Raw genomic sequence first — 27,966 nt, 5'->3', positions numbered from 1 at the left:
ATCTGAGCTTTAGCTGCCTGTAATGACAATTGCATTGCTCCAAGGAACTTACACATGATGAGATATATTTTATGCATGTTTTTATTAACAGTCACCCGAAAGCTTCAGCATCACTCACAGAGCTGCACAGCAAACACACTCAGCTACAATACTATTTGTACTGTCTGATGCAAGAAGGGCTTGGATAACATTTGTTTAGTCAAGGACAAACAGTCCTGGGGCCTGTAGGTGGATGAGTGGAAAAGCAAAGTTGGGCAACACTTCCAGTCTGCAAAGAAACAGGGTCCCTTCAGCTGAAGGAGAGAATGCAGATAAAGGGGAGAAATGCAGATAAAACCAAACAGTTCTGCAGTCCAGGTCACACTCCAAGGGCTGCCTCCTGGGCCCAAAAAACTTCACAAATAATCACCAGAGAGTTAAGGAAACGAGTCCTGAGGTTCAAGCGGGGCCTTAACAAATACCTGTCGTTTCTCAATCACACAGCAGAATGCAGTGACAGGAAGTCCAGTGCCACTGTTCCAGAGGGTGGTGTCAATCATCAAAGTCGATTCTGATGGGGCCTCCTGTCAGGATGTGCTTTTCCAGGTGCACAGACTCCTGCTCCTGCTCCTGCTCCCGCCGCTGGGCCGCCCTGCGCGCGCGCCTCCGGCAGCCCTGGGCGCAGCGCGAGCTCTCGTCCAGCGCCCCGCACACCAGCACACGGCAGTGCAGGAACACCTCCTGATGGGGGACACACAGCAGGCTCACTGCACGCCTCTGGGGACCACTGCCACCACAGACATGCCACAGCACACCAGGAATCCAGCACTGCCATCCCCAGCCAAAACGGCCGCTCTGACCGTTGAACCTCAAGGATTGATGGAGATGTGCAAGAGAATTTCAAGCAAGCTGGGAGAACAAAGCCAGGAAACCAAGGGGAAAAAGAGGAAAACACAGGGTGATGAAAGGCTAAGTTGAGGGAAGAGGGAGAATGCAAAGAACAAGGAGACAGCTGCCTTTTCTCCTTGCACTGCCAACGCAGTGACAGGATTGCTGCTCCCAGCCCTGTAAATGACAAGGAGAGCAAGGAAGATCCCTGCAAGCAGCAGCCACAAAGATTTGGAGAGGTTTGAAGTGGAATCCATTGTGCAGGGTGGGAGGATGCAGGTTGGAGGCAGCAGGGGTAATCAGAAAGTTAGGGAAAATTTCTGAATTTTAGAAGATACCATCTGTTTTAACCTTACTGGGGCTGTCCAGTAGCTGGAGCAGAAGCTTTATACCTTTTGGAGCAGTGTTGGCTGAGCATAACAAGGACTGGAAGATCCAATTTCCTCCAACACAGAAAGGAAAGCTATTTGCATTAAGAAAATGGCATTATCCTTCCACTGTCCTCCCACTATAGAACTTCTGCCCCAGAGAGACAGCCTGGTTTCACATTGAATTAAGCAGTATGGTGGCCTTCTGTCTGGAGTCCTGGCATCTGTACTCACAAGAGTTAGAGAAGACACAAGGTTGAAGAGATCTCAAACTAAAACCTGTCTTGTTCTTAAGACAGGGCACTGTGAAATGTGTCTGGTGACTGAGAACACTTCTCTCACCCAGCAAACAAGAGTCCACCCTGGAAACAACAACTATTTTAGTCTGCTGTGGCATTGATGTTTCAAAACTGTCCTTCATATTTTAAATTTAATTGTTTTTATCTATCTCTCCTGAAGTACTTGTGTCAGGCTCCTGTAAGGTGCTACTGCTGCAACAGGCACAGCAGCACCTGCCTTGGGCCAGCCATTCCACACCCTTTTCCAACTTGATGCTGAGGCTCCTCAGCCATATCAGAGCTGATGAAATATCTAAGAGTCGAGTTTTGAGCTTACCTTGTTGTCTTTGCCCACAAACTTGAACACAGGAACCTGGAAATGCTTGGCAAGATGGTCCTTTGACGTGTACTGCTTCACAGAATCATCAGAAACACAGCTGAGGAGAGCAGAGGGATAGGCTTTAATGGGTTTCCCAGAAGTGGAAAAAGAAAAAGAAAAGACATTCCAGCCTACTTAAACAGAGAAAGAAAAGGAGGGATTGGTTCTCTCAGGCTCAGCTACCATCTCGGCTACTTCCTCTTTGGCCACAGGAGAAAAGTGGGGAGTGATGGGGGAAAACAGCAGTGTTGCTAATAGCATCTCCAGACAAGGAACAGCTCAGCAGGACATGGCCCAGGCCCCTCAGAGAGGGACTGCCAGGGATCTGCAGGCAAGTCTGTCCTCATTTCACCTTCCTGAGCAACAGCCTGCAGTGTTGTACACCACAGAATGTGCTATGCACTTGCTGTATACACACAGATATGCACATAAATTATGCTTAAAATGAAGCAGCCTGCACCCACATTACTAAAATATGACAGATGATGAAAACAACAAAAATCCAGATTTACTTTGCTTTCCTGCTGGATTTCGTCAAATAGCTCAAATTCACTCCACCAAAAATTTCTAAATTCAGTTATTCCATCACTAGCAATGCAAGATTGTAGGAGAGGTCTCACAACTGCAAGAAAATAAGCTGCTTTTATAACAAGTTACCTTCCAGGTGCAGTGCATTTATAAACTATTACAGCCTATTTAGAGTCTGACAGACAAAAAGTTATGGTGGCTCAATAATTACTGCTGATTATTGCAGAGCCTTGGGCATCTTGAGAGGCCCTGATGCTGCTGTGAAATTGCATTGCAGTGCAGCTCATCCTTTCTAGCAAGTTAATTTCAGAAATATGGACTTTGAAAGACATAAAAAAAAAACCCCAAAAAACAAAGCAGTGGTAGAAGAGACAAGAGGTACTGGTGTAGCTTGAAGTCTTGCTCTTGCAGCAAGTTTCAGCTCCCACCTTTACACAAGAAACGTGCATGGCATTGTCAGCAACACTGATGTTTGACATGGTCAGTTGTAAAAGAGCAGTTCTGCCTTCACTGGAACATTTGGGAATCTCTAAGTTGCTAAAATTTCTTTTTAAACAAAGCATCTGGTCACAATGAATGACAGTTAAAGACTTTTCATAGGTGAGTGGCCAAGCTCTAGAGCCATGAAGTCATCTCCTAGGCATGTTCTCATTTGTGAGCACGTAAACTGTGATGATTATTGGACACTGGCTCAAACTGACTCCTAAATCCCAGGTTCTCCAAAGATTCTCTACAAAGGTGGAAGGAAACCCACTGGTTTGGGGCTAGGGAAAGGCAAAGTGGCAGAACACCACAAAGGAATCAGAGATAAACAAAACCAGCCCACAAACCTCATGAGTCACAGGGGCAATTTTGCATTTGTGGGGCCAGACCACTCTCCTAGGAAATCCCCAGAGACTCTGCTGCCCACTTTGAATAGGTGAGGAGACAGCCTGGTGAGGATATAGGGAAAATCCCCCTATCCCTGTGCATAATGTACTTAGGTTTGGGGAGCAGAGCAGCAGAGCTGTGGGAGCTGTGCTCTGACTCTCTTTTCAGGGTTGCAAGGTTAAAAGGAAAGCTTGCACAATGAAATATCCACCTCAGCCTAACAAATGGGGCAGCCTGAGGCATAACAAGATGAGCTTTGCAATGGAACTACCTTAACCACCTTGTGCTCTGCTCAATCACAGCTCCTGACCTCAGCAGTGACATGACCTTACTCCAGATGCCCCAGAGAGCTTCAACATTTATCAGCTGTGCCACTGGTCAATGCCTTTGGTTCATTTTGTTTTCAGAAGGCAGGCAATTAACAGAGAAGACAGCACTAGAGGGAATTTTCCCATTCCTCAGTGGTTAACTCTTGCAGGTCTGATCCTGATACAAAACTGATTAACTGACCCTGATAAACTGATATAAAAAATCCCATCTTTATTGCCATAGGATTGTGAGGCTGGGTTTCTAGAAGGAAATTGAGTTATTATAGAACTATTTGGAGCAGGGACAACTTAGCACTGCATTCAGCTAATTTAATTTTGAATCATTGGGGCCTGCAGTGATGGCTACAGAGTGAAGCACTTTTCCCTTCAGTGAAGTTTTAATGCCCTCTGCAGGTACCAAGGGACTGCTGGTGCCATAAATCCTCCGACCAGTGCTGGGGTGAATTCAAGAGATGACATTTCCTGCCTTCTCCATCCAGCTCAGGTTTTGGCTGCTGTTTTGAATCCCATCATTTTCACTCACGGGGAGAAATGAATGAATGTTTGGGGCCTTGACTCTGTGAAGGGTCCACAGGAACAGCCAAGCCAGGATTTTATCCACTTGATAAAATCAATTTTTCCATTACAGATCTGCTCATAAAGCCCAGAAATGCTGGGCACAGAAGGACTGCAGCCTAGGATGGAGGGAGAGCAGGCTAATGCTGAATCCTCTGGCAGAAGGAAATGAAAACAGTATTTTTGGATACTTTACATTGCAGGACCCTTTTGCTACAAGACAACCACACAGGACTTGCCATGAGCAGCTGTAACAGTGGATGATTTAGTCTGGCAGCTGAGGACATGATTGTTGTCATCACTAAATGGTCTGGCAGGCAACATACAAGACTTACACAAGTACAGTCCCTTGACTATCAGGCTACAACTGTTGGGTATGTTTTAGATATTCCTTTGGCTGGATTTCCCTCCCTAGAGGACAGCAGGCTGCCTCACAACTATGACAGAGCTGTCTGGTTAAGCAGCTGGATGCAAACACTCCACAGCAATGCTGTAGCATGGCACAGTCATTTCAGCATTCAAAAAGTATCTGAAAAGAGGGATCATCTCAGGAGCCACAGCTGAGCCCACAACAAGGCTCCCCAAACCTCTGATGCAAAAACCACTACAACAGTGAACCCACAGATCTGCACAAAATTATTTTTAGCATACTCTGTAATGATCACTAATCCCAAATATCTCAAAAAATTACAGCCAAACTGAAAGACTTTAAGTTTATTCCTCTGACAGGCATCAGGGAAAGCAAAAGCAAGAGATTCTCCTACAGCTCCCACCAGGACTAACAGTGGATTCTTCTAGCTCATGCTGCAATAGGGCCACTATGAGAAAATTAAAAAACTTGCTCCAGTTGCTTTGTCAGCTGCCTGGCAGCAGCACATGGCCATGGGGGTTCTGCACATTGGCTTGGCACTCTGTGGCTGGCAGAGAGAGGATATCAGGAAAGAGAATCTTTCCTACAGGAGCCAACTCAATTATCCACAAGGCTAGTGACAGGGAAATACATCCTGTAAAGGCTGCACTCAGAGGAGCCTCTTTCACTGCCTCCCACTGTTTCTCCCAATTCCTTTTGATGGGACAGTGTCTTGGGTTGCAATAGAGGATGTGGGCAGAAATGTGTATTCTATCACCATCTGTTGAAGCTGGGTGGGGCAGTGATTTCCTTATCTCCTGGCATATATTCTCTGCTAATGGGCCATCTTTAAACCAGCTGGGGCAATCATCTTTATCTTTCCACAACCCATCCTCCCTCCAGGAGATATCATCTGCTGCTGGGACATTGAGTCCCAGTGCATGACTGATAAAATTACATCATCCCACTGGGAGATGCTCCAGCCAGGGGAGGAGCCAAGCCTTTCCTACCCAGATAAAAACTGAGATTTTGGACAGAAAGATACCCTCTTTCCACTGGATTCCAGAGGAAAGCCAGAACTTTCCACATCATCCCTGGACCTTCAGAGGAAAACTGCACCTTCTCCAGGAGCACTGCTCCAGCTGAACCACATCTGGCACTGCAGGAGGATGCAGCCACCATTTAATGGGACTGCTGCCAGCACCCTGACTGACTGACAGGGTGTCAGGCTGTATTCTGACTCTGTCAGTGTTTTTGGGATACTTTGTAATACTGTATTTCTATTTTAATTTTCCTAGTAAAGAACTGTTATTCCTAATTCTCATATCTTTGCCTGAGAGCCCCTTAATTTCAAAACTCTAATAATTTGGAGGGAGAGGGTTTACATTCTCCATTTCAAAGAGAATCTTCTGCCTTTTACTGGCAGACACCTGTCCTTCAAATCAGGACAGACAGGTGGTTTTAGCCTGATGGCTGCTGGTGATTGCTACTGCCAGCAAGAGAGAGAGCAGTGAACTCACCCATCTTGAATCAGGTAGTACTTGAGAATCTCATCAATTTTTGAGGTGGGAGTGGCAAAGCAGCTCTCCACCAGTGTCTCCAGCCCACTGACGTGCACCAAGGGCTCGATCCCAAAGTACAGCGAGTCCCGAAGCTTGAGGGTGGGCAGAGCACCCCTGTAGGGCTCATCAAAATCTTTGTCCTTGAAGATCTCCAGGGTGAAGGGGAAGACGCCCTGGTTGCGGCTCATGATTTCCAGGGGTGAGTTCTTGAGGTTGGGCACGTAGCCCTCGGAGATGGTGTAGCGGCGCGGGAACTCGCAGGTCACCGGGATCAGCAGCTTGCTGGTGCGCACAATGATGTCCCCATTGCTGCCCGGGGTCTGCTTGGGCAAGCCTGTCACCAGGTTGGTGGCGATGATTTTGTCATTTATCACCTGCAGCCAAGGAAGGGGGGATTGGTGAGGAAGAGCTCTCTGGGCTCGTCCCATAGTGGTTTTGGTTTGCCAATTTGAAATTATTTTGTTGTGAGATGGGATTTGGAGGAAGGCAAAATAGGCTTAACTTTAAATGGTATAAAGAGAAACTTTATTACTAGAAATTGTAAGGAAAAAAAACAACTTAGAATAAAACTTTGGACCACTTTCCCTCCCCTCCACTTCTTTCATACTGAAAACAACTCAGTTTATTATTTCTAAAATAGTCTTTCACCAATTTGCCTGGGAGAGGAGACTTCCTTCTTTAATTTATGGAGATTTCTCCACAAGAAACAGTTTTCTTGTGGCCTTCATGTCACAGTGAGAATATAATTTTGGTCACTATGTAAAAATTCCTTCCCTGAAGACCACCAGAATGATGCTGCTGATCCTCACAGACCAACTAAGGACCTTGGCCTGCTGGCAGCTGCAATGCACCACACTTTTGTTACCCCTCTGGGTCCTCACCAGTTGCTAGTTTAACCTTGGAAACGTTACCAGGGGACCAGAATCTGTCTCAGCAGGAGGATGAAGAGTGAGGGTACTTGTACCTTCCACTCTTGTGAAGCAGGAGGGGAGCAGAAAGCAGCACCCAGGTTGTCAAACACACAGTGCATGAGAGGGGATGGAACAAACCCTCTGCTATGGAATGGCTCTGAGGGCACAGCTAAATCAGATTCATTCCCCACAGCCAAATCCCCAAACCCCAGAGTGGGCAGCAGGGATACATACATCTACCACAGTGCCACAGGACTTCAGGGAGAAGTGGATGTTGACATGAGTGCCATTGGACACTCCTTTGCACGATGTGTTGATGAGGGAAAGGTCCAGGCCTCCAACCAGGTCCTTGGGGATGTTCACCTCAATAGAGCTGGACTTGCACAGCACTGGAACTGCAAGAGAAGTCCCCAGAATATACCAGTTATAATTGAGGGAAAAAATAAGGAATCATAAACAGCATTTATGGATATGACCCCACCACAGTAACCCAACTACCCACCTTGCAATCCCACCTACACAACACAAACCAGAGCTGCCTCTGCCCCAAATTCTCCAGCAATGCCTCAGACAACAATGAAAAAATCACTGCACTTGCAGCATAAACTTAGCTGTGCTTTCCAGCTTCACTTTAATATCCAGCACAGATTTGGTTGATATCTCTTGCACTGCCATGCCCTGGGAAGATTCTTTGCCAGATATGGGTATCAAATTCACAACACCCCAGGCAAAGCCATCTTTTAAGACCTTTAATCAGATTTTACATCAAATCCAGAACCTGCTAAAATAAGGCAGGGTAATTCCATATGGATACTGAGCTAAAATGGAAGCACCTCAAAATGCCATAATAATATTTTTATAAGCAATAAACCCAGCTCTGACAAACAAACCCAATTAGCTCACTCATTCCACCTCCTTCCAACCTTTAAATTTTAATACAGGCCTCCGTGTGAATTTTTTTGCATTAAAGTTTCATTACATAAGAAGCAGGAGAAAACAGAGCTTGGACAAAATAAAAAATGAAGGAAGAGAGAATAACCTTCAATAAAAAAGTAGTTGCTGTAGAAATATTCCTTGGGATTATTCAGTTCAGTTAGAGATTAGAGACATGACAAACATACTGGTGGCATATATCAAAAACAAACCTTTTGCAGGATTTACATTTATTGTATTTTAAAATCCCATGACAAAACCTTTTTAGCAAATATACTAATTTCCCAAGATTTTTGACAAAATTAATTGCAGTCCCAGTCCTTGACATTCCTATGACCTGCATTACCTTAATTTCAATCATTATATAATTGAGGATTCTGGATATAGCTAAAATAGGCATTTCACCCCCCTTTAAAAATTTTCCTCTCCCAGCTCAGGTATTTGCAACAGCCTCTGAGTACCTTCAGGGTGGATTTTTGATTAAAAGTTGATAAATTCAAAGTGATACACTAAAATGTATGCAGAGTGCCCAAAGCAATATGTTCCCATAATGACACTGCTGGGTTAGAACAGAAGCTTAAAGAACTAAAAATTACCTTAACCTTCCCTCCACTGGCAGCAAAAGGCAAGTGGGAATAACTGAGCATGTCAAATGGCTCAGGAGCAGACAAAAGGACTTGGAGAACACAGCATAATGCAGACAGAGAGGAACATCCTTTGCAGAACTGATTGGCTCCATCTGGATTTAAACACTGGCTGTTCTAGGGCTCCTTGATAAATAAGAAAATGTACTGCTTTTATAAAGGTGACATTCAGGGCAAGAGATTTGGATCCCAACTGCAATTCCCTGAAGTTCAGGACCTCTCTGTTTCTATATGTCTTTGACTGGCACAAAGTGGGAGGGAGAAAACACTCCATTTTCCCTGTGCTCCAGAGCTGCAGGAGCCTTGTGCCCTCCACCACCTGCACACAGAAACAAGTGAAAGAAACCTCTTGGCTCAAGCCAACTCATGGCTATTTGGGAAAACACCCAAACATTTTAGTTCCTCACCCTCATACTTCTCAGAGCACCTGTGAGAACGGGGAAAGCCTCCTCATTTCCACATTGAATTCTGTTTTCCACCCAGGCCTTTGAGCACCTGAACCTGGTAGGGAGCTTCTGTGGTGATTCCCGTGCTCATTTCAGTCTGCTGTTGTTACTGGCACCATATTCCAGCCTCTGGCTCCTTCCTTGGCCTTTCAAAGTGCTGCTGCTTGGAGCAGAGGTTATCTTCCTGCACAGACTGCTCAGCAGAACAGGCTCTCTGGTGCTGGGGAGCCCTGACCCACTGCTACAAACATAAGCCCTGCACAAAAATTTGGGCAGGGGGGAAGGAGCATTTCATCCCTGCTTTTCAGGAAGAGGTGGTGTTCCAGGATGGGCTGCAAAATTCCAAGTATTTTGTTGGCTGGTATCTTTATGAAAAAATTGCAGCCTCTGGACTCTGATTTCTGTGGAAGGTTATTAATGTTTGTTCTGAGTGTGGAGACAGTGCAGAGGAGGGCAGAGAGGCTGCAGATCCAATTGCTGCAGGCTACTGTGCCTGCCCTGTACTGTTAATTGAACCAATATAAACCTGATTAGGTGTCATAAAAAATTGTGTGGTACAGTTCCATACCTGCTCAGAATCTCAGGCCACAGCATGGGGAGATAAATTCATGAATGCAAAAGAACAGGCAATTTCACTTTATGATTTGCTGTATCCTGAGCCCCAGCCTGGCTCCCAGCAGTGCTGCTGCTCTCATTAGCAGCCTCACAAGCAGCAGAAACCCTGGCTGGGAAATCCAGGACTTCCAGCCATGCTGGGGCTGCCTCAGGGGCTCAGGACTGAAAAACATTGCTCTGGCCTGTATCCATCAATCAGACCTTCAATCAGTATGATCACAGCTCTTGGAAACTCCCATCAGCTCTGCTGGATCCCAAGTGGGCAATGCTCACTCTTGGGAGCCCTGCATTTCTAAAAAGCTTAAAAAGCAGAAATTCCATCAAGCAGAACCATTCCAACTTCCTCTCTGAGGCATTCCTGCCCTTTTGGCCAACACGAGGCATAAATCTGTCCCTCTAACTGATACCTGAGCACTGTGTGGCACACCAGACTGCAGGAGGTTCTCTGCTGGTAGCCTGGATGTATTTGCAGAAGAAATCTTTGCAATAAACAATGAACTTGTTTATTCCATGTGCATGCCATAGGCACAAGTGACTCAACATGAAGGACTCCCTGTGGAAAGTTCAGATGGAAGGTTCTCCAAGGATAATGCTGCCCTGGCTTCTACACAGCAGAAGTAACAGACAATTTTTAGATGCCATCCCAGGCAATTTTCCAAGGGGGCAGCAGGAGCACCTAATATCAAAGCTAGTGCTATGCTTCAAGGCATAGGAATGCTTACTGGAATGGCATACTTGGAAAAAAATGTGCCTCTCTCTTTAACCCCACTCTTGGAAGGGACTGGATTGCTTTAGCTGAGATTTTGAAGTTTGAAGCATGGAAAATGTCAGTTCTAACAGCACAAATTTGTCAGAGGTGTTCACAGAGCACAGTGCCCTGTGGCTGCTCTCCTTCCTGAAAAGAAGAGCAACATCTCCAGGCTCAGGCTTTCACTTTTGGATGGTCTGTCATTAGTAACAAAGCTCCATTAACCCAACTGCAAAGAACAGACTAAGAGAAGACAGCAAAAAAAAAAAAAAGAAGAAAAGTTCCTTCAGACATTTTCTCGGGGGACAGAGGCTGCTGGAGAGATTTTGTTGACCTACCCTGGCAAGTGTGGTTGTCTTCTGACAGAACAAGTCCCCTGGGGCATTCACACTGGTAGGTGTCTTCCACTTCAATGCAGGTGTGGCTGCAGCCTCCATTGTTATTGTGACAGCCTTCAATTTCTGGGAAACAAAGGAAAATCAGTGCATCCTGCAAGTCCCAACAGACCACTGACCAACCAACAGTCTGAACAACACAGCTCAAAGGCAAGAGTTTGTTACCCAGAAAATGAGGTGGAGATCCCTTTTTTAATTGTACACTTTTACTTATGCAGAGCATCATGATTTTTTTTTTTTTTTCTTTCAAATAACCTTAACTGCTTGATATTTTTATTCATCCTTTGGGATGAATATGCTAAATGAGTCCTACTGTTCTCAGTAAAATAACATAAGATAAGCAAATCATAAATATAAAATATTTCTCCCTGAGCCTGCCATCAGAGATCACTGTGTGGTTTTCACTGAAATGTAAAGAAAAGAATGGAAATCCCTATACACTCAATCCTATACAGTGCATGAAAAACAACAGCCTGTACACCCCATATGGGTAAAGCATCATAAAGTAAATTTTGAGATACTCTACTCAGCCTCCCAGCTCAGGTAATTAAGCTAAATCTCTTGCATTTGTTCTTTTTAACAACAAGCTGTGTGAGGTGGCTCACACTTCACATCCCATTCTCTACTGGCTCCCAAAGCTGAGGGCACATCTTCAGAAATAAAACTTACTAACAAGATTGTAAAAATCCCCAGCAGCAGTGTTAAACTCCTGAAAGGCACCATCCTTCTTACAGAAGGGAAATTAAATGATATATCAAAGGCCCTAAAAGCCAACGTGGGGAATGGCAGAAACAAACGAGTTTCCAAACAGACTATTCCAGCCCTGTCAGAAGAGTGCAGCACTTGGGAATAAAAATTGAACAGCTCATTTATGTGATGCTCCAGCAGCTCAGAGCTGGATGTGGCAGGGACAAAGCCCACAGACCATTTTTGGCCTCACACAACTTGACAAGTACTTAAGGAGCACTCTGCACAGCAGCATTTCCCAGGGAACTGTCACTGCCTGGATGAGTGATGCACCAGCAGTGCTCAGACAGCAGATTTAGCTCTTTTGGGCCTCACTGAAAAGTGAGGCACATCTGTAGTTGTTTTTCTTGTCTGAGGCCCCACAGGGTCTGTGAACACCACACAGCAGCTTTGCTGAGAGGGGGCACAGTGGTTTTCTACAGCTCACCCCAGAAAACATCAGGCACTGATGAAATAGGCTGGGTTTGCCTATTTCTGTTCAGGGATGTTTGTACATTGTTAGTGACAACACATCAGGCCCACAATTTGGTCTTTAAGCCAGATGTCTAAATTTATCAAGGGTTTTCAACCTGGGTATGCCACCACTGTGAAGGAACTGTGGCAGCTGCATGGAGCAGCAGAGCCCACAGATACCAAAGAGCAAAATCTGCCCAAATCCCAAATTTTACTTCTGTCCACAGACTGGCACTCCTCTCCTCAGTCTCCATCCTGGGAGGCTAAAGTGATCCTCATGCTTTAGTCTGATGTTGTGACATTACCCCATGCTTAATGAGCTGCCAAAACTCTGTGCTGCTAAACCTGCCCTCACAAAACTCTTCCATACAAATCTCCAGATCCAAATCCCAACAACTCCAACCAGTTCTGCCTGGACAACCAATCTTCCAGGTCCACTGCTGCCTGTCCTCCATGGGGATAAACACAAGCAAATCCTAACAGAAATGGACAAGGCAGGGACAACAACAAGGAGATTTCTCTCTGCCGGCTTAGAAGGATATTTTAGTCTCAACCTCTCTGGCAAGCACAGAGGTGGTATCAGTGACATTTAATGCCAGGTGCAAGGAGCCAAGCCAGTGCTGCAAGGGAGTGATTCAGACAGTTTCCAGCAGCCTGTGGTATCTGAAGCCTCACCTTCACAGGTTTTCCCATCACTCCCCAGCGTGCGCCCAACCCCGCACTCGCAGCGGAAGGAATTCTTCAGATTAACACAAAACTCACTGCAGCCTCCATTGTTCTGCTCACACTCATTTTCATCTGAAAAAAACAAACAAACAAATTCTGGAATGTATGAATAATGCCACGATAAAAGTAGTAACACTGACAGTAGCCTTTGAATCTCTTGGTAAAGCTCTGAAAACTCCTAAGGTTTTTTAAAGGCTAAAGTTGCTCTGTGTCTGTCTGCCCTTCTTTTTTGTTTTTGAAAGGTACTTCATTCTCTGAGATTCTAATTCCTGAACCTGATTTAATCTCTGTGTGCAAAAAGCAAATCAAACAGAGAGGAAGGGACAGACATTGCTCTTGCTGAGCCACAAAATGAATGATTTCTCTTGGGCCAGGATGCTGAAGTTATTGATCAAGGTTCACACAGGGTTTCATCAAAACAGCTTAGAAGCTGGCATTTGTTTGGTGTCAGAAGCTTAAACCCAAGAAAAAAGAAAAGTACCATTTTAACAGGTCAGAGAAGAGCTCTCTCAGGTATCTGTGGCCCCACACATGCACAGTACCCACAGCTGGCAGCTGGTGGTGGTGTTTCCTTCCACAAGCAATGGGATTGGAGCGTTTTTAGCCAAAGACTTGGCTGGTACCCTGCTTTGGGAGGCAGGAAGCACATCCAGGAGACTCACACAACACTGCTTTGCACACATGTGACAGGCTCCACACTTTCCCTTCTAAAAATAAAACTAAAGCTGCTTAAAAACAGAGGGTGAAGAGGGAAAGGGCTACTGGAAGATGCATGGAGCTTGTTATTAGAAGGGCCCAGAGATTGTCTTGGTCGAAGGCTGGGCCCAGAAATTCCCCTGACTGGTCCTTCCAAGTTCTTCAGTACATACAGATCTCTGTCCCTGCTCTACCCCACCAGTGAAAAGCAGCACTTCTGGGACACAGGCTGATTGTCTTGAGACTGGATTGGGACAGTGCTGAGCTGATTTTAATCATGGCTTAGTAGAACATGGATGCAGGCATTGAAGAATGCAAAGGCAATGTACTGAGTGACAGGAAATCTAAGACCTTACTTAACCCCTAAATGAAAACATAACTCAGGATCAACTGTTCTGCTCTGGGATTTAAAGCAGGTAATATTCTAAGGAGAAGCACAGGGAGGTGCACAGAGCTGCTCAGCCTTCACAAAATGGCTTGGGTTGGAAGGGACCTTAAATTTCATCTTTTCATCCCCTGCCACTATCTCAGGTTGCTCCAAGCCCTGTCCAACATGACCTTGGACACTTCCAGGGATGGGGCAGCCACAGCTTCTCTGCTGCATTACTGCAGCAGCTTTAGTACCCCTCTTGAGGGGAGCTGGGAAGGGAAGCACATTCTCTATTTAGGAAAGACAAACAGGGATTTATTTGGTTTCTCTGTAAGGAGGGCACAGTTGCTCTCAGAGATGTGATTGCACAATTACTCAGCACAACAGAAAGTTATTAGAAAGATCACAGAGTCACACAAGAAAGGCTGCAGATAGGTAGGTGAAGCAGAGTGATCATTCCAGCTGAGGTGCTCTGCCATCTGGGAATCTGGAGGAGAAGCAGCAGTGCAGAAACCCTGCTGGTGAGGGATGAAAGCAGCTGCAGCACACACAGACAGGCTCAGGACTGTGTGCCCCCCTGCTGCAGGAAATCCTTTCCTCTGAGCCTGCCACACATTCACTGAGTGCTGGTGCTCGTCAAGGGCACTTCTGTGACTGGAAAGCTTGCACAAAAGCAGACAATAAATGTTTTTAATTATCTGTGAGAGCTCACTCAGCCACTTGGCTGCAGACAAGTGGAGCTGCTTAAGCAAAAGCCTTCCCCAGAATCACAGTGAGCAAGTGCAACCCTGCTGCAGGACCAGGCTGCTCCTTCCACACACTGGAATGACTGTGGGCCCTGCCCTAGTGCTCACAGACACAGGGTGTGTGAAGAAAGAAACCACCCATACCTGCTTTTTCAGGTGTAGCTCCCATGGAACAGACTGCCCTGCCACACATCCTCCTGGACCAACTCTGCTTGCAGCTTCACCACCAAATCAAGTGACAGATGAGATTCCTCCTTTTCCTTACCCCTTCCTATCCATTGGTGTGGCTCTGCAGCTCCCCAACAGCCACTCCTTCCCAGCCCTTTGGTTTGTCACATCATTTTCCTGACCTCTCAGTCCAGCTGCTCTCCCCCAGCACCACACACACAACCACAGCCACACTCTCCTCAGACCTTCATGGGGACTCCCCCACGAACCTCCAAAGCCCATGCTCCCCACTCTGTTCTCACTTCCCTCCTGGCCATGCTGATCTCTGCCAGCCTCCTGAATATCCCCTAAAACCACTGCAGCTGTGGTGGGACTTACATTCCTTTGGGTCTCCTCAAGCCCCAGGCCCTGGACAATGTCCCAAAAGTGCAGGAAGTATGGTGGAGTTTAGTGTGAAGCCCTAGAGCAGCCAGCAAAACTTCTTTTGGAGGAGAGATATTCAACAGAGTGTGAGAGGAAATCTCTAGTGCCAGACTGCACAGCACTTCCTGAGTGCTACAGTAATACCACATGATCCTGGAAACAGACTCTGCCACTAAACTATGCAGAAGGCAAATCCAGCCTCACAAATGTGGAGCTCCAGGGGCACCAGAATGGATCCAGCCATGGGATGTCATATCTTGGAACCATTTACAGAATCACAGTCCTGGTTCTAGGCAGCAAAGGGGAAAACTCCTCTCAGTATATGTCATTTTTTATACTGCTTTGTAAGGCAAAGGATTGAGATGTGAGCAATGAAACAAAGGCAAGAAAAGCACCAGTAACTGGCACAGCTTATTTCCACTCTTACCAAGGCATGTCTGGCCATCAGGTCCTAGTGTTGTACCTGGGGGACACGTGCAGTCACTGCCCAAGCAAGAGCCCTGGCAATCCACCACATCACAGATGTCATAAAAATCTAGGGCACAACAAGAACAATGTCAGCACAAAGCACTGAGCATGCAATGACAGTACAGGATTAGTCCCATCACCTTCCCACCCCGTGCACAGCCCCTGGCCCACGTTTGGAAATCTGACCTGCTGAAGCTGCCAAGAAACAATGCAGTCTAATTACTGCTAGTCAGAGATGGAAATTTTGACTTTGCATAAGACAAACACCAGGCCCCACAGGGAGCATTAAATCACTAAGGCCACGTTGGATCCCAGAAACCTGGGGTTTTTGAGCTTTCTGTGCTGTCTGGGACTGACTCCCTGGAGAACAATGCTTTTGACCTGATGCCTTGGAGAAGGATTCCAAATTTGAGTGATGGAGTTAAAATTATGGAGGTGTAGTTAAATAGAAGTGTGTGATTTCACACAGTAGAGGGTTTTAAATTTGAGGGTTTTGTAGTATAGTAATAGATATGGGACAAGATGGAGGATTTTGGGGGGTGTCTCTTTCAGTGTTCATCTTCCTTCTCTTTTATGGGTTTCAGGCAGTAGTTTCTGGTTGGACAGTCAGCGTCACACTGAGAGTCATGGGAGTTAGTTATTGGGTTAAAAGGTTAAATAATATAGGTGTTTGCAGAGTGAGCAGTTCCCTTGCCAGGTCTGTTTTATCACATCCCAGACTCCCAAACAGCAGCCTGGTGTATTCCTGAAGGGGAAATATGGAAACACTACATGGGTGCATTGGCTTTGTGAACGTATCCAGAGACCACAGCAAGAAGCTGTGTTATTGGGTTAAAAGCATAAATAATATAGGTGCTAATTCTCTATTACTGATTAGCTTTAAGAGACCTTGTAGCAGCTCTTCTTTCATTTGCTCACTTCTAGCAAGTAGCTGAACGCTCTGTATGGTCAGTTAGTGCCACAGTGAGGGTCGTGGGAAGTTAGTTATTGGGTTAAGAGCATAAATAATATAGGCGCTAATTCTCTATTACTGTTTAGCTTTAAGAGACGTTATAGCAGCTCTTCCTCCATTTTGCTCATCTAGCAGCTAGCTGAACACTCTTTACTTTTGATACAATTTAACGAACTACCAAGCCCGAACACAAAAGAATCCATTTCCTTTGTGCACTTGCTAATCCAGGCTCTGAGCAAAGACAGAACAGAGACAAACCACTAAGTGGCCCAAGGCTGGGAATGGAGCTGGAGGAGGCAGGAGAGATCAGGGGGCTGACTTACGACCGCAGTAGGCGTGGAAGCAGACGCTGGGCTTGCCCAGCTGGTACACGTAGTACCCCCCCGGGCAGGCCTTGACCTGGATGGTGGCGTTCCAGAGGCAGCAGTTGCCGCCGAAGCTGGCGCAGGCCTGGCGCCGCACGGCGCCGTCGGCCGGCCGCGGGTGGCTGCCGTTCAGCCAGACGGGCGCGTGCGTGCCGCAGTGGTTCTCGGGCACGCAGAAGGTGGGCATGGCGTCGCCGGCCATGCCCGTGAAGCGGTACCACTCGCCCGCCATGCCGCTGTCGCACGCCGCCTGCCCGTGGCTGCCGTTGATGCGGTGCTCCGTGTTCCGCCAGGGCTCGTTCAGGCTGATGTAGGCAGAGCAGGGGTCCAGGGCTGGGACACACACGCACACACAGACAGAGCAGTTTTTAGTTTTTAACAGAACTGTTGTGATACAGAGAAAAGGTGATACCGGCGATACCTTCTTGGTGGCCAAGAAGGCCAATGACCCCTGGCCTGCGTTAGGAATGGTGTGGCCAGCAGGAGCAGGGGTGGTCATTCTTCCCCTGTACTTGGCACTGGTGAGAGCACATCTTGAGTGCTGTGTCCAGTTCTGGCCCCTCAGTTTAGGAAGGATGTTGAGATGCTTGAATGTATCCAGAGGGCAACAAGGCTGGTGAAGGGCTTGGAGCACAAACCCTGTGAAGAACGTTTGCAGGAGCTGGGGTTGTTTAGCCTGCAGAAGAGGAGGCTTAGAGGTGACCTTACTGCTCCCTACACCTTCCTGAAGGGAGGAGGCTGGAGACAGGTGGGGGTCAGTCTCTTCCACCTGCAGCACTGACAGAACCAGAGCACACAGTCTCAAGCTATGTCAGGGAAGGTATAGGTTGGATGTTAGGAAAAAAACTTTCAACAAAAGCATAATAAAGAACTGGAATGCTCTTCCCAGAGAGGTGGTGGAATCTTCATCTCTGGATGTGTTTAATAAAAGGCTGGACATGGCATTTGGTGCTATAGTCTAGACTCTGAATTGAGGTGTTAGGACATAGGTTGGACTCTATGATCTTAGAGGTCTCTTCCAACCTCATTATTCTGTGATTCTGTGAACTCATTGCCTTGTGGAAAATTCTGATTACTCACCTTAAAGGTCTTGGAGGAACAAGTAAATTAACAGAGCCTTTTACAACATCATGTGACAGTTTGACTTGCTGTTTAGCTAATGGGGGAGAAAACAAGATATAAGCAAATCTGAGGTCCAGGTAATGATTTTACCATAGGAAATATGTGGGAGTCCAGGGTGTTCCCCTGGCTTCCCTGAATGCTTCTAGACCCCCCTGGCAGGGGTTTCACAGGCCCTGGTGTGATGCCCAGGACTCCTGGGGACTGGACTTGAATCCCTGGAGAAATTTGCCAACATTGCAGGAAGAATTACAAGCCACAAAAATAAGTAGAGTATAAATTAGACTGTTCCTTAGATAACAAACAATAAACAAAAACAGCCTTCAGCATTTTCTTTGGCACTGGGGCTGGGAGAAACATGGACTTTAAAAACCACCAACATGTCCTGTTGTGGGGATCTCAGGATCAGAAGACCCCACATGCAGTGACATTTGGCATCCCTGGGTTCTAGACTAGGACACCAATCTGGTTTAAGTACTAACTGAGCACCTGCAAGCCCCTCCTGAAGTCACTGGTAACTCTCCCAGCTGCCTTGGAACAAAGAACTGTATCTCAAGCAGGTTATGCAGCCTCTTTTAAAACCCATCCACAGCTGCCAAACCTTTTTATTCATTATCTTATAATCTAGGTCTGAATTGGGACTTTCTGGGGAGCACCATGTTCAACCCTTTACACAGCTGTGCTCCTTGCAAGCCACAAATCCTCCTGATTCTGATCTGCACAGGAGAGCAGCTGTTTATGAGTGAAATGAGTGTTTGTGGGGGCAAGACACAGACACAAGGATTTCCTGGTAAGTGCATGTCTGTTCATGCAGTGCTCAAGGAGTGTGTCCCTTTTCAGAGGCCTCTCTGAACCTTCTGCAAATAATTAAAATATGAGAGTACCATAGGGAGAATGTAAATGAAGAATTTAAGAGTTCATTAAATTTTCAGTCTCCTCCTAATTAACCCTCATTTGGCAGCTTCCTCACTGGAAGTCCAGAGGTTCCATTTTGCCTTACATTTAATACCTGATTAAGCACAACTTATCCATGACAAGCAATTCCCTATTAAGAAAAAGGAATGCTAATACTACCCTGAGTAAGGAAAATTGATTACCATTTCCTAAATTAGGCCAATAAAACCAATCACTCTGACAAAACACATCTTAGACTGGAACAGCCTCAACTTTCCACAGCACATTTCTTTTGAAGTTCTAAAGCTGTGCAGTTTTGTTTTAACAATAGTATGATGGAGTTTGGATGAGGGAGGAATACTGTGCTCTTTCTATTAGAAACACAAATGATCCTGGTTCATTATTTTGATTTGTTTCACTGACTTTAAAGTGGGAGCTACAAGTGCTTCAGAGAATAGACTTCAAATCACTCATATTTAGCTGTGTCTTCTGTAAATATCTGTCTCACAGATGTGCTACCTCATAGAAATATCTCACAAATATAACATCTCTCATGCCTTCGTCAGCCACAGATATATTTTGCTTGGTCTCAAATCCAGCATAAAAGGCAGGAGCAGCTGCCAGAGTCAGGAGTGCTGCAGAGCTGGCACGGGGAACGTGGATCTGGGTTATGAAGGAATCTCCAGTGCCACAATTCAAAGATATGCAGGGGAGCTGATTCACTATCACCACAACCAGCCTCACTCTCCTGAGCAGCACAGGGGAATGCAGCAGGGAATCTCTGATGGAATTCACCAGGTGAAGCTCTCCTTTTCACCTGCTCTGCCTGCCTGCCCTTTCCCACAGACTGCAGCAGCACTGTAAATCCCATTCTCCAAAAGCTGGTTTGACTTCTCCCAAAAGGAAAAGATAGGTCCTGAACAGAGCTTCCTCTGGGTTTCCCTCAGTGTAATTCCCTTGGTTCCACCAGAGGATTTGGTGTGGCCTTAGGGTGAGTCACTGACTAAGATGAAAAGGTTTCAGTGTTGTTAAGAGCCAAATGAGGTGAAGCAGGAATGCCCTGTCAGCTTCCCAGCTGGGCAGCACTAAAAATACCAACACTCTCATTAGCTTTCATGTAATTATGAAATATCCTTTGTAGACAGGCTCTGGGAACACTCATCTAGGGAGATTACATTGTCTGCTAAACATCCAGGAGATAATTTAAAGACAAAATTTAGTGAGATGAACACGCAGCAGCTCAGAGGGAGCTGGAAGAAGGCACATCAGGGGAATTGAGGTAGCACTCCCTCCCATCTTTCATTCCCCTGAGAGCTTCTGGCAGGAGTGAGGGGGAAGCAAACAAGCAGAAAAAGCAGACAGTGCTCTTTGGAACACTGCAGATCCTCACAGCCACCTTTGGACTGCCAGTGCTGCCCCATGCTAGCCTTCCTGCAGACATCAGGCAGTCTGTCAGCACAGGTTATTAATTTTAACTAATTAAATGGAGTTTTTAAGGAAAAAATTCCACAAAAATAGAGAAGCAACTGATCAGCCTCTCACTTCTTCTCCCCAAACAACAACCTTGGGGGCTTGCACAAGACAAATAACTGTCTCCAGCTCACTACTTTTCATTTTTCTTGGCTCAGTTTCTTTCCTTCCTCAATACCTCTTGCGTGGTCTGAGCAATTGAGGCTGACAAGTGTTGGCTGTGAAGAAAAGCTTTTCCATTTGTAAGCTAGATGCTGTTAGTGCCCTGGCTGACAGGGCAGCACACACACTGGCTGACAAGCCAGGCTCCTGTGAGCACTGGTGAGAGCCCCATCCTGCAGAGATGAACCCTGGGTGCACTGAGAAACTGGAGGTGTCTGCTCCAGCACAACTAAGCAATAAAGGGAGCAGCACTGCATAATGGCACTAAGCTCAGCTCAGATTTGTCAAGGAAGCAGGTGAAAAGGTAGCACAGAGTCTGTCCTCCAAAGGGAGAGGAAAATCCCACAGTGCCTTGGCAACAGAGATTCTTCCACTATGGGAGACTTCACACTTTAACAGAAGGATCTTTCCAACTGGAAGGAATTTCATATCACCTTCAAAGAAAAGGGATATTTCTCCCACCTTTCAGCCTTTCACCTAAGAACACCAGGGCTCACCATGAACCTTAGAGACAGCAAACAGAAATTAGGCAATGCCTCTTTACTCACCCATTGATGACACTGGCTGGAGCTGAACAACAAAGAAAAACAAGAATTGGAGCATCCCACTGAGCTAAGGAAGAGCCACCACTCAAGAGACAGAGGCTTGAAAGTCCTTATGCAGGCTGTGGCTCTTGCAGCCTTCCTCTCAATGGAGCTTCTGACTCCAGGCTTCTAGAAGAGTAAGTGTGATTGCTGTGCTGGAAGTTTATCAGAGGAAGAAGTTGAAGGGACGTGGGCTACAGCTCCAGCCTTGACCTCCCCAGAGCAGCTCTGCCCCTTACTGATCAATCTTGTTTTTTGGACTTGACCTGCTATTGTTTTCTGCCCCACAGTGACACCTCCACTATCTTATCCAGAGAAGAATTCTAACCAGGGACACCCGGACATCCCGAAGGGATGGAAGAGAAGAACAGCTGGGTGCTTGTTATCATCTGTGCTCCTTCCACAAGTCACACTCCACAGCTCCCTGCAGGCACCAAACAGCAGCTCAGGAGCCTTAACTGCAGGAAACGGTGGCCAAAGGAGCAGCAGGTCCTTCCGAGCACAGATTGCAGAGGAGTGCTTGGAGCTGAGCTACAATGGGAACATCAGTCAAACTGAAAGACTGGTGTCCCACAGGGAAATGAGCTGTTCCTAGGACACACAGAGGCCTTGCCACTCCTGCTCACACAACCTGACCACTGCAGTGACATTATCACACAAGGCAAGGAAAGACACTTTCCTGCAGTGCTCACTATGGAATTAATTTTGATGCCAAACTGAGTAACTGAGAATCTCTCCTGGCTAGTTCAAACCAAATTGGGCTGAATTGTGACTTGTTATCACTGCACACTGAAATGTGCTCTGTACTACAGCAAACCCAGGAAGGGTTCTTCCCTCTCACCCCACCCCAAGAGCTCTCCATCAGCAATGAGTGCTGCTGAGCACACAGTCATCACACAATCAGGCAAAAATGGGCATTTCCCCATTCCCTTGGCATCCTGCATTTCTGCAGCCGGCTGGCCTAAGAAATGACACCAAGCTTCAAATCCCAGCAGGAAACAGTGGCTCCATTATTGAATTTGCACAGGACAGGGAGTAGGGTGATTGTCTATCTTGCAGGCACTGTACATTACAGAAAACTCTCAATGGCTTCTCTCTGTCAGGATGTGCCCTTGGGAGTGAAGTGCAATATGCTGCTCTTCTCCACCCCAGCACAGGAGTCTTTTTTCAGTGGTGAACAACTCTAGGGAACAACAACAACAAAAAAAAACAAAAACCAAAACCAAACTCCAAATAAATTACTGTTATTGCTCCCATAAGGAACAAAAATATAAATTCTTGTGGCTCTATTGTGCTGACAGCTGTGCAGTACCAGAAAGGTTTTTCCAACAACAGGAAAGGAGAACAGATTCACTACACAAAGCTATCAAGGCAGATAACCCTCAAGAGGTGATTATGTGAATTCCCAGAAGAGAAACTAAAATTGAACAGAGAATAATACAGTCAGCCACCAGAATTTTTATTTTGCCACTTTCATTGAGAGGCTGGTTCATAGTCATGATGCCAGGTAAATAAAACTGACAAGCCTGAATGGAATGCTCTGTTTGTGTCACAGGTGTGTACAGCTCTCTGAAGCATCTCTTCACCAGCTGCTTTTGTTTTGTAGCTGCTGTATGAACCTGTTATAACAAGGTTTTGACAGGTACATATATACGTGACTGACAGCTGACAACTAACACAGAGAAACAAGCTGCAGCATCACAAATTGGAGCCTCAAAGGTGTCACCTACAGGCCCTATCAAATTCCCAAGAATGGATTAAAGCAGGAGATGCCCCAGCATTCCCATAGAGGACACCATCCCAAATCACCATAATATCTAGTTGGAAGAAGTGGTCTCAAGCTGCAGAAGACAGTCTGCTACCTCTAAACATTATTGGGAATAAGCACCAGAGGCACTTCTCTATCAACACCTCCTCTTTGAAAGTTAATTTGGGTGATATTCATAGCTCCAATTCCCCCACAATCTGAGGGAGCAGCAACAGCCCCGAGGATAAATGGAGGGGAAAAAACCCAGACAAAAATCCTCCCTGCAAGCAGATGTTCTGGGAGAGACACAATTCCAATAGGGCATTTTGTAGGACCTGCACTCTCCAGCAAATATGTTGTTCCTGACCTCCACATTTGCACCCCAAAGATTGATGCACCCAACACCCCAAAAAGAATCAGGCTCAAGTTAGAATCTCTTGAAAGAAGCCACCAGCACTGTTTAAAAGATATGACAAAGGAAGGCACAATGAAAATAGAGGGCAGGAATTTCATTTTGGTACCCAAGAGGGATTTTCTAAGCCTGCTACAAAGCCTGTGCTTATCTGTCCTTAACACAAGAAAAATGTTCATTTTACAGGTGGCAACCACACTTCTTGTCCCTTCCAGAGATCTCTGCAGGGGGCTTTACCATCCTCACACAAGGAACTCAAATTCTTCAAAGCACTGACTGGACTGGAAAGCCTTGTACAGTTTGTAATGGACTCCTGAATAAAAATGCTTTGGCATTTGCTGAGGTGATCTTGGCATTGTCAGAGCCCCCTCTCAGGACACAGCAGTGCCTGGGAGGTGTGTGAAGCACAGCTCTGGGTGCAGGAACCTGCAACCTACCTAGAAGGAGCAGGAGGAAGAGCTAATCAGCACTTCCTGCCAGAGAGAGGGAGGAGAACCTGGCACACAGGTCAGGCTCCCTTGTCTGGGATTGACTGGAGGATGCACGTTCACAATAAGCCCTGACAGGCAGCTGAGATGGATTGCACTCAAGTCAAGGACTTTGAGATAGGCCTTGTTGCTGTAAACAACTTGTTCCAGGACTCAGAGCCAGTAGGAAAAGCTGTGGAGATCAGGGAGGGAGCACAAGCTGAGTGAAGTGTGGGCAAAATCAACACAAGTACAACACTGAGAACCCATTAAAATCAGGCAAGTACATCACTCCTAGTTAAGAGTAGAAGTTATTTCCTTTGCTTAGTAGAGCACTGTGATGCAGAACTTTGTGTTTTGAGAGTATTTTCCCAGAGGTGCTACAAACCCAGCATATTTTCCATACTCCTCCATTTTCAGATGGAGGAATTAGAGCACAAACAACACACACCAATAACTGCAAAACTACTCAGGGGCAGAAAAAGAAGTAGGACTCATCTTTTAAGAGTCCTAAGAGCAGCTTCTCCCCTGCTTCAGGCCTTAGGTACACTGCAATTTTCATTACTGGATTTTATTTTTCACCTCTTTAATTTCAGTAAAGAAAATAAGCCTGATGGTGTTTTTAAAAGGAATAATTAGCATCTCTTGGGATAAGTAGAGAAATAGTTAAGATATAAAAATCTTCTTCCTCTGTGAAAATGAAGCCATACAATGGGGCACAGAGGAAAGAAGCTTGCTTTTGTAACTCCACACTCACAAAAAATCCCAGGGGATATCAAAGAAATTGCTCCACTGGCTCAAAGACAGGCCAGCTTGGCCAGCTTCATATGGCTGGCTCAGTGCCATGGGCTGACAGCCAAAAGCAGCTTCAGGGCATCATGAAAACCCTCTTAAAGCCAACATGGAAGCATAAGAACTTGCAGCAAGGTGATCATCATTGCTGCCTGCCAGGCAGGAAGGGTTAGAGGGGGAAAGAAAAAGGGTTTCTTCTTTGTGCTCCAGGAAAGAAGAGCCATGAACACCTTCCCTGGAGGGACCTGCAAGGTAGAGCCTCATGGGTGTGAAAGAGGGAACTTATTCCAGTTCTCCAGGGAACTTTGAACCAGCCATACACTTATTTGAAAGCTCCTTCATAGAAGAGGTTAATCAAAAGAATGACAGAACTGGTAGGAAAAGCAGCACCTGAGCACTGCAATGCACCCTGCTGCTTCTCCCTCACCAGGGCTGAGGAATGCAGTGGTACATTAAAATTCAGGCAGCACTGCCTGCTCTGCATGTGCTGCCAGGGGGACAGGACCCTGTCACTTGCCTGGCTCCCAAAGGGGAAATAGCTGCTGCAAGAGAATGTGTTGATGTTGAGATACAACAGTGTGGATCAGGAGAGCAAACAAACCCTGCCCTTCCCTTCAGTGTGAGCATTCCAAGGCACTGAGACTGGAGTGGGAGGCTTGTGGGTTTCAGGGCACAAGGGCAGACACTTTCCTTACTCACACTGTCTCTAGAACAACATTAAAACATGTGCAGGAACTGTTTTGTAACAGCATCTTCTTGCTTTCAAAACAGAGAGTGGTGCTAAGCTGTCACAAAGTCTCCTGCTCTCCTGGATGCCAAAATGGACAGATTCTTATACAACTGAGCCAAACAATTTACCTAAGGGTGGCAGCAGCTCACCTGGGGACTGCAGCAGACTAAGGGCTGCTTGGAGAATGGAGGCTTATCAGCAGTGATTAAAGGGGGGTGATAACAAACAGCTTCCAGCCCTTGCCCTCCAGATTTGAAAAACACAAGAGCTGGCTTTTTTAAAAAACTTGCTAATCATGGATGGTAGTTTTTTTAAGCAGTCCACGGGCACAATGGAAACCTGCAGCTAACATTTCATCCTAATAACCACTGAAGTTAGGGCAAAGCAAACTCTGCTCTCCCAAAGGTAATGAACAAATCACATGTCACCATGACAAATCAAACCATTCCAGGGCCCAGTAAGAAAGGAACTGAAGCCTAACACTCCAGTTTTTCTCCAAAACAGCCCTTGAGTGCAATATAGAAATACACTGACACCACAGGCACCTCTTTTGGGTTGTTGGGCATTACCTGTCCATTTATATTCTTATCCTGTTACTATGCTGGCCAAACAAAGGAAGATCTTTGCAGACCAAGTATCTCTAGCTCTACCTCACCACCTCCTGAGATCCCTGTTAGGCAGCCAGGCCTGGCAGCCAGATCTCCATCCAGGCTTCTTCAGGAAAGCTATTATCTGCACCACCACGGCCTCAGGGAGGTAAGGTCAGTCAAGAAGACACAACCTAAACAAAAAGAAATGGAGGAAACTCAGGAGAGCTGCCAAACAGGGAATATTCTCTTCTCAGCTGGGGAAAATAACATTATTCAAAAGCACTGATTCAAAAATTGAATAGTTATTTATTGTTCCAGAAGTACATTGCTCTTTTATACATATTTCATAAATGATACAGGATTTTACACATGTTCAGGTTTTTTTTTTTTTTTTGTTCTTTTTTTTTTTAAAGAAGGACTTTTCTCCATGCTCCCTCCCTCATCCCAAACACACACCAAGGATTCAGCTACAGGATTGTGTTCACTTTTTTCCTTTTAAAACTCATCACACAAACAGGATAAAACAGATAAAAAATAATCACACAACGTAATTAAATGGAAAGACAGAGGAAAAGGGGAAGGGGAAAAAAAAAAAAACAAAACTAGAAACATGCACCCATTCGGTCCAACATGCCACTGAGTGAGAAGAGGCAGCAATCCCAGCTGTGTTTCCACATCTGCAAGGCACCTGGCATCTAGTTAATACTGAATTATTTTCTTTCCTATATTTTTAAAACATGGTTCTCCAAAAAAAACCAGAAGCCTCTTTCCATGACACAGTGAGGAGTGGTAGTGAAACATCAAAAAGAAGCAGCCAGCCTTTCTGCATATAAAGCTTAGTGTCCTTCTCCCACCTTCATCCTGTCTCCACAGCATTTATCAGCAGGGTGCTAAACCAGACTGACCTGCTTTGAGTGAAGAGATGTTTTATCTGCTTAGAAAGCAGCCAGCCTTGGTTAAGAGAGAGGGCAATGGGTTGACCTTCCTTCCTTTATTTCTTTTTAGCTAAGAACAAGAGATGTCTTTAGCCACTCCCAAGAAATTCTGACCTGTGGACACAAAGTTCACTTAAAGCTACTTAATCAGGGGAAAGTGCTACAGAACCAAACCAGTTCTGTGTCTTGCACTGTAAGATTCCCCAGGCTCTCAAAAAGCCTCTGGGCAAGGGAAATGCTTTGAGGATATGTGAAACCTTCTATCCCATTACACAAGCAGTCGAGCATCAAGTTTCATTATTCCATGCTCCAAAACTGTTCATTTAAAAGCAGGAGTCATGATTCCAGCAACAGTTTTATAATCCTTTAAGCCTTCATAATTTCATAGTCCAGGTGGCTCTCAGATTTGGGGTAGGAAGAGGGGAAGCTCCCTCTCTTAAGACTGAATATAAAAATCCGCTCATGCAATGCTGCCATGAATTTCTAGGAGGAGCTCAAGGGCATTGGGACGCAAAGTTTATTGAGTTATTATGGAATAATCCAAAATATCAATTATCAAATGTCCAGAAGAAAACTCTTTCCTTCTCTCACTTGGCTACAACCAGTCTGTGCTACAAATAAGCAAAGGAGGAAGTCAGTGGAGCACAGGGGGTGGGCTGGGAAGGGGAAGCTCACGGTTTTCCAGTAGAAAGCAGTCTTGTAGTAACTTTATAAAAGAGACCAGGTCTGACCAGAAGTGTGCGTGTTAATGGCGGTGGAGTGCAAGTTCTGATCACCAGCCAGAGCTCCAGGTGGCTTGGATTCTTTGTTCTTTTTTTTTTTTTTTTTCCAAGAGAGAAAGAGAGATTGGAATCAGGTAAAGGAAAATTTAAAAAGCTAAGCAGGCTGCTGGTGTCTTATTGAGAGGCAGACCCTGCAAAGCTGGAAGAAAACACCCCTAACACCCCAGCATTACATTCCTTTCATGAATCCCCCAATCCTGTATTTGTACACAATCGCCCTTCTGACAGATTTTAAAACGTGACTATTTGCCAAGCCCTTTTCAGAACTAACATTCCACAATGTCCCATCTTCAGATTTAAAGAGATTTCCCCCCTTTACAGTCCTTTGTCTTGATTAAAGGTAAAAACCCTCCACCCCCCACACCACATCCCAGCTTCCACCTGCAATGCT

The 27,966-nt window shown here is 45.8% G+C and overlaps 1 protein-coding gene across 2 annotated transcripts; it reads right to left on the bottom strand.

Moving 5' to 3' along the window:
- Window positions 1-65: 65 nt before the first annotated feature.
- OIT3 (oncoprotein induced transcript 3) lies at window positions 66-27,966 on the bottom strand. 2 transcript variants are annotated; one of them, XM_079312134.1, is made up of 9 exons: window positions 25,919-27,966; window positions 16,850-17,224; window positions 15,534-15,641; window positions 12,653-12,775; window positions 10,721-10,843; window positions 7,231-7,391; window positions 6,044-6,459; window positions 1,851-1,950; window positions 66-720 (listed from the first exon to the last, which is right to left on the bottom strand). In XM_079312134.1, the coding sequence occupies exons 2-9, from the start codon at window positions 17,121-17,123 to the stop codon at window positions 532-534; spliced, it is 1,494 nt and encodes a 497-aa protein (XP_079168260.1). In that variant the 5' UTR covers window positions 17,124-17,224; window positions 25,919-27,966; the 3' UTR covers window positions 66-531. The 2 variants fall into 2 exon arrangements, with proteins under 2 accessions (XP_079168260.1, XP_079168259.1); XM_079312133.1 differs by lacking the exon at window positions 25,919-27,966 and adding an exon at window positions 21,085-21,791.

The sequence above is a fragment of the Erithacus rubecula genome (assembly GCF_903797595.1).
Source record: "Erithacus rubecula genome assembly, chromosome: 9".
NCBI classification, from domain to species: Eukaryota; Metazoa; Chordata; class Aves; order Passeriformes; family Muscicapidae; genus Erithacus; species Erithacus rubecula.
The sequence above is the reverse complement of the archived record's forward strand: the minus strand, read 5'-3'. Positions and strand labels throughout refer to the sequence as shown.

Coding starts and splice junctions, on each gene's coding strand:
- OIT3 (XM_079312133.1), bottom strand. CDS start 21,139: ATGCTCCAATTCTTGTTTTTCTTTGTTGTTCAGCTCCAGCCAGTGTCA. Junction 17,225..21,084: donor CCAGCCAGTGTCATCAATGG/GTGAGTAAAGAG, acceptor TGTGTGTCCCAG/CCCTGGACCCCTGCTCTGCC. Junction 7,392..10,720: donor AGACAACCACACTTGCCAGG/GTAGGTCAACAA, acceptor CTTCTCTTGCAG/TTCCAGTGCTGTGCAAGTCC.